Source organism: Elephas maximus, chromosome 4 (genome assembly GCF_024166365.1).
Source record: "Elephas maximus indicus isolate mEleMax1 chromosome 4, mEleMax1 primary haplotype, whole genome shotgun sequence".
Classification (NCBI taxonomy): Eukaryota; Metazoa; Chordata; class Mammalia; order Proboscidea; family Elephantidae; genus Elephas; species Elephas maximus.
The window spans coordinates 69,833,280-69,843,347 of record NC_064822.1 but is presented as its reverse complement, the minus strand read 5'-3'; the positions used below and the strand labels follow the sequence as shown (position 1 = coordinate 69,843,347).

At 39.2% G+C, this 10,068-nt stretch overlaps 1 protein-coding gene across 1 annotated transcript; it reads right to left on the bottom strand.

Annotated features, from left to right (window-relative positions):
* Positions 1 to 5,007: 5,007 nt before the first annotated feature.
* SMIM10L1 (small integral membrane protein 10 like 1) lies at positions 5,008 to 5,742 on the bottom strand. Its single transcript, XM_049882497.1, has one exon. It carries the CDS (start codon positions 5,588 to 5,590, stop codon positions 5,384 to 5,386), a length of 207 nt encoding a protein of 68 aa, XP_049738454.1. The 5' UTR covers positions 5,591 to 5,742; the 3' UTR covers positions 5,008 to 5,383.
* Between the last annotated feature and the right edge of the window lie 4,326 nt (positions 5,743 to 10,068).

The window sequence follows — 10,068 nt, the reverse complement described above, 5'->3', positions numbered from 1 at the left end:
CTCTTTAGTTCATGAAAAAGGTATATCCAACCCCCCCCACTCAAGATATGAAAGACCTCCACTCCTCTTTATCATTCACTGATGCACTCTGCCACCGTACTGTGAATAAATCCACGTACCTGGTGCTTGAAATTCTAAGGATGATCAAGATTTCCTAATGTTTACTGAAGATCCCTATCAGCATAGAAACTGATCTCCTACAATCAAGCTATCAAGAATTCCATAGTTCTTTTTTTTCACTTGTAGTAAACATTCAGGAATGTCCTTTGGGCTGTCAATTGTCCCAAGAGCATTGCTGAGATACATATTTGTGGGGTATGGAAAGGACTTGACTTCTGCTGCAAAAATATTCATGACCTGGTATGGTGAGAATCCTGCTGGGAAACAGACTATAGAGTTCCTGTTAAAATTGGAAAAAAATTCCCACACTCATAGTAATTCAGGTAGTAGAATGATGTGACTCAACCAAACCCAATTATTGGGGATTTTAACAGTTCCTGCAAGGGTTCTTCTATTGGTTCACTTGTGTGGAACCTCCCAAGTCTACTCTTCAGACTACTTTCCAGGCTCAAAATTTCTATCATTAGGATTTTCCTCTCCCTCTCCTTTTATCCCTATATTCCTCGACTTTCCATTCCCAACCTTTTATGCCTCCACACGTAATCCCTATTTTCTTCTTCGTTCTCGAATTGATGCTCACGAAGAAGAGGTCTGATTAAAATTGGGCTGTAAGATTTTGTAATTTAGTCAGGGCTCCTCAGGGCAGCGACAGACAGGATTTCAAAGTTCATGAGTATCTGACCTACACCCTGTGTAGTAGGGAAGAAAACTGTTTCCCTTCCATCCTTGGGAAAATGCTTTTGTGGTTCTCGCCCTCTACTCCTTCCCCTCTTCCCCATTAGGCCAAATGAGTTTAGGCAGCAGAGAATATACTTGAATTTCCGTATTAAATTATGTTGAATATTTATATTCTAATACAGAATGCCCACAACAATTATTTTTTAAAATAATCATCAAGTGTTGGTAACACTTCCCCTGTCTGGAGACAGGGTTACTCAGAAACACCTACACATTTAACAAGTCAACCCGCTCGTCAAAGGCACCTGTAAGGATGGACCCGAGAATCTACTGCAGTGTGCTCAGCTGCCACGGCCTCGGGCAAGTCACTGAACCCCTCTAAATGCCAGTCTCCTCATCTGAAAGATGATAAAAGGATCTTTCATAGGGCACATGTGAGAATTATGGAGGCTGTCTGTAAATAACTTTCCATAGTTCCTGGTATTAAAAAGGAAAAAAAGGGTTAAAAGTATTAAGTATTAAAAATTAAACTCTACAACAATGTGATGTTATGCCCTTTTAGTCAAGTAATCACACATTTTTTACTCTAAATTAAAAAAACTTCTTCCCCTAAACCTACTACGATCAATATTTTCCTGTTATAGTTACAATAAGCTGTAAGAACAGTCTCAATTCCCCAGCGAATTTATCAGTTATACTTCATAAACTAGTTTTTTTCTTTACTGATCATAATCACATCAACTCTCTGCTTCTTCATCCTAGAGGCTTCTCTTGGGCCAATCAATATTCACACTGGACTGAAAGAACTCCATTTAAGTGAATCACTTTAATATCGGGCAAATGTATCTTGTTTCCTTTAGTGACTGCTAACTATGTACAGACTAACCCACTAAACTGTCATTCATTAACAAATCTTTATGGACGTTGCATTAGGCAATGCTCTAGGCTTGGGGATAGAGCAGTGAACCAACAAAATCCCTGGCCTAATAGAGGTTACCTGCAAGGGTGCCAAAAGGAATAAAATTATTTGTAAATTAGGATAAGTGGTTTAACAGTACTTCATTTAGAGTAACTGGGCAAAAATCTTTTCTCCCCTGTGAAACTACACTGAGTCACATCATGTGGGAAGAAAAATACACATCTAGGCTTAAGAGTAATTGTGAAGCACAAATAATGAATCAGAGCTTTCATTTAGTTCCTACTGTTTGCTGATAAGAGGCGCTGGTTGCAGTGATTAAGGGCTCAGCTGTTAACCAAAAAGCAGGCGGTGTGAGCCACCAGCTTCTCCATGGGAGAAAGATGTGGCAGTCTGCTTCCCAAAGATTACAACTTTGGAAATCCTATGGGGCAGTTCTACTCTGTCCTAAAGGGTCACTATGGGTAGGCATTGACTCGATCGCAATGGGTTTCCTGATGCTCCCATTCCTGATGCTACAGGCTATAAAACTGGATAAAATACCCTATCTTTCCTTAGAGGGGTTTTCAGTTGGAGGATATGATAACGTCTGCTAAAGTGCCTTAGTTTTCAGTGTAACAAATGACTGATCTGAAAAGACTAAAAGAAGCACAAGTTCGAGCCATCCAAAGGTAGCTCCTCCACTATCTCTCACCACTCCAGACTAATGGCAGCCACAATTCTTTTGTATTACAATTTGTGGTATCAATATCTCTAGGAAATAGGGAAACTCTCATTTTTAAGTCCCTTGGTATTACTAAATTATCTCATTGTTTGAACTACATTTTTGTTATTTTAGACTACAATGTTTTGGTTCCTGTACTTTATCATTGATATGTAATTACCAAGGGAAGATACTATAGTTCCAGAAACCTGTCTTCTTGGACATTACTATTTTTCTTTTTCTACCAAAACCCCCAGGGAATTAACATACAATTAGGCACAAGCTAAGGCAGCCTATGAAATGGCATAGGTTGCTATTAACCCAGCCCTTAGGTGGATTAAAAGGAGTGACATCTAATTTGGTCAGGGGAATTTGGGAAAAATTTAATGGAAACAGTGACACCTAGAGCTTAGCCTTACAACATGGAAGAATTTGCATAGGAAGAAAGAATAGAGAAGGCAGAACAACATATAAGCAGGAAAAAGGACGATCAGTAGATTTTGGCTGAAGACAATGAATAAAGAGCAGGAGAAACAACTACCCAAAACCAGGCATGATGCTAGAAGGGGCACTTATTATTTTAAAAAGCTGGACTATACTTGCCTGTTGGACACAATTAGTGGAATACAGAGCATTGAAAGATTTAAATTTTTCCATTGTGTAATACTGGCTCAAATGTCTCACTTACCTTCCAGAAGGCTCCCTCCAAACCCTGACCATCTAGTCAGTATCCCAAGTGTCTCCTCTGGGACTGACAATCTCCACTGGAAAAACATCCCGTTTGTGTGAGTTTCTAAAGTTTTTATTCACATCTTAGCATGATATTCTGTAGTAACAAATACTGTTTACTGTATATATATCAAGCACTAGAACAGGTTTATTTCCAATTCTCAGACTGACCTTTAACAGTTGAGGAAACTGAATGTTGAGGCAAATTAATGGACTCACCTAAGACCACAAAACTAGTTTGTATTTTAATGGAAGTCTGCTTGATTTAAAAAATCCCATTCTATTCTTGTGCCTCTCAATCAGTAAGGTACATTAGAATTACCTGGGGAAATTTAAAAAGGAGATGTATTTAAATTAATTTTTAATCAAAGAAATACAAATACATAGTTCAAAAAATACTGTTAGACTGATAGTGAAAACAGCAGTCTTCTGCCTCTTGTCTACCCATTTCTGATTTCCTTTCTCCAGACCACTTTGAACTTTTAGGTGTTTATTACTGTAGTTACCTCCATTTTTCTGGATAACGTTTATATTGCTTTTCCTTGATTTTTCTATATTAGATCTTGATTGATTCTCCATTACACACTGCCCTCAGTGTTTACGTAATTAAACCCACTGTGGCTGAATAGATTCTGACTCATGACCCTGTAAGACTGAGAACTCCCCATAGCGTTTCCAAGGCTGTAATCCTCATGGAAGCAGACTGGACAGACTGCCACATCTTTCCCCCAAATTAAGGGGCTGGTGGGTACAAACTACAGACCTTTTGGTTAGTGGCCACAGCTGAGCGTTTCCCCACCAGGACTCCCTGTTTGTCTAATTATGTTTTGTATGACTACTAGAGCCCTGGTGGCACACTGGTTAAGTGCTCATCTGCTAACCAGAAGGTTGGTAGTTTGAATCCATCAGGTTTTCCTTGGAAATTCTATGCGGCAGTTCTACTCTGTCCCATAGGGTCACTATAAGTTGGAATCCACTTGACAGCCAACAGGTTTGGTCTTGGTTTATGTGAGCAGTATTATTCACAGTTGAGGCATGCAGTACAGTTCTTGAACAACTTATTTTTCCTGGGGTTCATTATTGCCTCAGCTTTTTCTTTATGTACAGATCACTATCAACAGACTCTGAAAAACTAAAAACCTCGTCTCTACATTCAAATTATATCAGAAACTCCACCTAAATTTTCATCTTGAGACATCCCACCTGAACTCTCCTTCTTTAAGGCATTTCCTGTTGACTTCATACTATTCTCCCCTACTCTCCTCCCTCTTTAATACAGTTATCTTGGTATCTTAGCAACTTTATGACTTTCCTTTAAATAATAAAATACATCTTTTTTTTCTCTCACACACAGTATCTCTTTAACTTCCCACCTTACAAGGACACCATTATCACCCTCCCATCCCCACTTGGCAACTGTACTATTTACCTTATCAGAGGCTGATAACATTTGCATTCTATTTTGTAACCACAGTTAAGTATTCCCTTAAAAAAAATGAAAACCATAAACAACATTTACATCATTATGATTATCTAAATGTTGTTAATTGAATAACTAAGCTTTGTCTATGACTGAATTTTCCTCTTTGGCTCCAAGGTCTTCATCCATCTACTTAAAGGGACACTGAAATAGAATCCATTTTCTTACACTCCCACCATTTCTTCAAAACCCTGCCCCATTTTTTGTTTGCTATTTGGAGGATGCCTTTCTGATAATTTTGTTGTTTTATTCACCCAAAGTTTCTTATGGTCACTGCTTTCTCTTGTAGGATGAAGAAATGTATGCTTTCCATATTATATTCCTATTACCTTCAGCTTCGTAATCATTCCATGTATTACTTACAATCCAATCTAATATTCCTGAAGTTTACTGATTTCGTATTTTAATTTTGACCATGCGTTGTACAAATTTTTTTTTCTGGAAATTTTATAACCTCCTTTATTTATCCTGCGCCCGTGTACATATCCTGAAGTTCGTCCGTTTTTATCTTAAGGATGCACGGCTTCTTAAATATTTCCGCGGCTTTTAATTTAAGCTTTTCTCGGTTCTCAGGAATCGCGTATTTCCGATTTCGCGTCACTTCGGGTTTCCGCGTTATCCGGAAGCGCGGCCGAGGAGGCGCCGAAGCACTCTCGCGAGATTGTGCGGCGCTTGGGCGGCGGCTCCGCTTCCCGCTCCGGCCGCCAAGGAATCAGCCATAGCGCCCGGCCCGAATACAAGCAGCTTAATCACGGCTCTATATGTGTACCTGCAAGCGGATGTTGAGGATCACGGAGCCGGCGATGTAGAAGTACGGGAAGTTCATGCGCAGCTGCCAGGCCAGGTCGAAGAAGGCGAGCAGGGTGCGGGAGAGTCCCTTGCAGAAGACCTTGTATGAGCCGGAGGTCGCGGCCGGGCCCAAGGCCTTAACGGCCAAAGCCGAAGGAGCCGCCGCTGTGGCCATGGACCCGGCGTCGCCGAAGGGCCCGCGGACCGCCAGCCGAAGTGCTGAACGAGGGTGGGCGAGAGTGCTACGCGGCCGCAGGGCTCAGATGTGTGCGTCTCGGCGGCGCGCTTGCTCCCTCTCAGCGCTCAGGCCCCCGCTGCAGCTGGCGCTCCGCCCCTTCCTGTCTGCTTTTCGTGATGGTATCTACCACTAAGAGTTGAACACGTGATAGGTTTGCACCGAATTATTTCTATAAATGTTACACGTATGTTATTTTACATTATACACGGAGGTAGATACACAGATATTTTTACTTTAAAAAGAGGAAGCTCAGTGACATTATGTAATTTGCCCTGGGGCACACAGTTTGCAAGGGGCAAAGCCTGCATTAAAATTGTAGTTTGCTATGTGATCTGGGGTCTTAGCCAGGAATCTTATTTTTCTGATTTTATAACGTTAACTCGACTATTAGGACATAAGCCAGCCTGGCTACAAAGACCCCGTATTGTTAACATACCATTGCTGTTAAGGATCAGAATTTCAAACTATGAATTTAATGGACTATTTCCAGTTTTTAAAATTGCAAGAGAACTATTTTAGTTGTAAGTGACAAATTACATACTAATTTAAGTAAAAAAAAGAAACACTTTTTGTATTATGTCCCTTTCCACCCATGTATGTCCATGGAAAGCATAGGTTAAGTATGGATGCTTTGATCATTTACGTAGGGGAGATGGCACGTGAAACATGTCCCTAGGCGCCAAGGCTTGGAATGTTACACACGTCCACTTAGAAACCCTGAATGCCCTTACAGGATCTGCAATAGCCACAATACTTATTTGGTATTACTGGAGACACTTTAAATGGCATGCATTTTGCTACCTTTATTAGTCTTTCAATTTAAATAGCAAACACTTTTTTTTCGTTATAGACAGTCTCTTAACATCTGTGGATTATTCAGATAGGTGACCTTTGATCATAGCCTTCAGATTACAGTCTAGTTCTGAAAAGCATTGTTCAGATAACCCACATCTCATCCAGCATTGCATACCTATAAAGTAGCTATTTAAAGCAGTTATTGTCGCTGTTAGCAGTTATTGTTTCTATACATCCCTTCTGATGGTAAGATGGATACAAATAACCTGCCATTCTGAAATTTGTAAATCTTAACTCTGCCTCCAGTTAGAATATCCTATTCCATAGTCAGTATTTTTTTTTCATCTTTCCTGCACCAATACCTCCCAGCAACTAGACAAGAAAACTGACTACAGGCCATTTCAGACAACTTCTAAGGTATGGGTATAGAAACCTAAGAGCAGTATAAGGTGAATGACAACCAACTCTGAGAACCAGGAGATGTGTAGTTTCTCCCAGTACACAATTTTCTCTCTGAAAATGGAATGAATAATGCATAGAGCCATTCAGTGTCACAGAAATGATCAAGTCCCTGGATCTTCCATTTCCAAGTACATTAAACTATGTTAACTCACTTCTTCCACTCCTGTCCCTTGGTCTGGCAAACTTCATGAAAATCCTGTATTATACCCTGAGCCCACGGAGAAAATAGCAACTACCTACTGCTTATGTAAGGGAGCCTGGGTGGTGAAAATGGTTATTCTTGGCTACTAACTGAAAGGTTAGTGGTTTAAATCCATCCACCGGTACCATGGAACAAAGGCCTGGCAATCTACTTTTGTAAGATTACAGCCATTGAAGATCATATGGAGTGTAGTTCTCCTCTGACACAGATGGGGTCGCCATGAGTCAATTGACTTAACAGTGACAGGTTTGGGGTTTCCACCGATAGCACGGCTAAAAAAAAAAAAAAAATCCTATTCCAATGGGAAGGGAATAGACAAAGTAAAGAAGCCATGAAACTTTAATTCCTACCTCATGGATGCTGTGAAAACCACTCTCCCACCCTCCTCCCTCCCCTCTCTCGTAACCATCAAAGAATATTTTCTTCTGTGTTTAAACTATTTCTCAAGTCTTTATAATAGTGGTCTTCTAAAATATTTGTCCTTTTGCACCTGACTAATTTCACTTAGCATGATGCCTTCCAGAGTCCTCCATGTTAGGAAATGTTTCACAGATTCATCACTGTTCTTTATCGCTGCATAGTATTCCATTGTGTGGATATACCATAAGTTATCCATTCATCCGTTGATGGGCATCTTGGTTGCTTCCATCTTTCTGCAATTGTAAACAGTGCTGCAGTGAACATGGGTGTGCATATATCTGTTAGTGTAAAGGCTCTTATTTCACTAGGATATATTCCAAGGACTGGGACTGCTGAATCTATAGAGTTTCCAAGGAGCTGAATCCTGTGGTAGTTCTATTTCTAGCTTTTTAAGGAAAGGCCAAATCCATTTCCAAAGTGATTGTACCATTTTACATTCCCACCAGCAGTGTAGAAGTGTTCCAGTCTCTCCACAACCTCTTCAACATTTATTGTTTTGTGTTTTTTGGATTAATGCCAGCTTTGTTGGAGTAAGATGAAATCTCATTGTAGTTTTGATTTGCATTTCTCTGACGACTAATGATCGAGAGCATTTCCTCATATATCTGTTAGCTACCTGAATGTCTTCTTCAGTGAAGTGTCTGTTCATATCTTTTGCCCATTTTTAAATTGGGTTATTGGTCTTTTTATAGTTGAGTTTTTGTGGTATCATGTAGATTTTAGAGATCAGGTGCTGATCTGAAAGGTCATAGCTAAAAACTTTCTTCCAGTCCGTAGGTAATCTTTTTACTCTTTTGGTGAAGTCTCTGGATGAGCATAAGTGTTTGATTTTTAGGAGCTCCAGTTATCTAGTTTTTCTTCTGCACTGTTAGTAGGTGGCGTAGTGGTTAAGTGCTATGGCTGCTAACCAAAGGGTCGGCAGTTCGAATCCACCAGGCGCTCCTTGGAAACCCTATGGGGGCAGTTCTCCTCTGTACTATAGAGTATGTATGAGTCGGAATCAACTCGACAGCACTGGGTTTTTTTTTTACTGTTAGTAATGTTTTGTACACTGTTTATGCCATATATTAGGGCTTTTAACGTTGTCCCTATTTTTTCTTCCATGATCTTTATCGTTTTAGACTTTATGTTTCGGTCTTTGATCCATTTTGAGCTCGTTTTTGTACGTGGAGTGAGGTAAGGATCTTGTTTAATTTTTTTCGTAGGTGGATATCCACTTATGCCAGCACCATTTGTTAAGAAGACTGTCTTTTCCCCACTTAACTGTTTTGGGGCCTTTGCCAAATATCAACTGCTTATATGCAGATGGGTTTATGTCTGGATTCTCAATTCTATTCCATTGGTCTATGTATCTGTTGTTGTACCAGTACCAGGCTGTTTTGACTACTGTGGCGGTATACTAGGTTCTAAAACCAGGTAGACTGAGGCTTCCCATTTTCTTCTTCTTTTTCACCAAAAGTGGTGTGTTGAAGTCTCCTACTATTATTGTGAAGCTGTCTATCTCACTTTTCAATGCTGATAGAGTTTGTTTTATGTATCTTGCAGCCCTGTCACTGGGTGCATAAATATTTAATATGGTTGTATCTTCTTGGTATATTGTCCCTTTAATCATTGTGTAGTGTTCTTCTTATCCTTTTTGATGGATTTAACTTTAAAGTCTATTTTGTGAGAAATTAATATTGCCACTCCTGCTCTTTCTTGATTGTTGTCTGCTTGATATATTTTTTTCCATCCTTTGAATGTTAGTTTGTGTCCCTAAGTCTAAGGTGTGTCTCTTGTAGGCAGCATATAGACGGATCTTGTTTTTTAATCCATTCTACCATTCTGTCTCTTTATTGGTGCAATTACATTCAGTGTAATTATGGATAGGTATGAATTTAGTGCGGTCATTTTGATGTCTTTTTGTGTGTGTTGTTGGCAGTTTCTTTTTCCCACTTAATTTTATGTGCTGAGTAGATTATATATTGTGTTTTCCTCATATTTGTTGTTGATATTGTTTCTGCAGAGTCTCTTTTTTTCTTGTATTTTATTTTCATGTGTAGGATAGTTTGTCTCCTTTGTGGTTACCTTATTTTTTACGTTTATTTTTCTGAATTTAAACATAACTTTTATTTCTTTGTATTGCCTTATCTTCCTCTCTGTATGGAAGATTTATGAGTACTTAGTCCCTTTTTATTGTTTTAATATTCTCTTCTTTTACATAATAACATCGCTGTTATCTTGTTTTGAGATTTTTTTTTTTTTTTTATCTTGCTTTGTTTTTTTGATTTCCCTGTCTGGGTTGACTTCTGATTGCTCAGGCCAGTGTTCTAGTCTTAGATTGATACCTGATATTATTTATTTTCTAACCAAAGAAGTCCCTTTAGTATTTCTTGTAATTTTGATTTGGTTTTTACAAATTCCCTAAACTGCTGTTTATCTGAAAATGTCCTAATTTCACCTTCATATTTAAGAGACAGTTTTGCTGGATATATGATTCTTGACTGGCAATTTTTTTCCTTCGATTCTTTAAATAAGTCATCCCATTCCCTTCTTG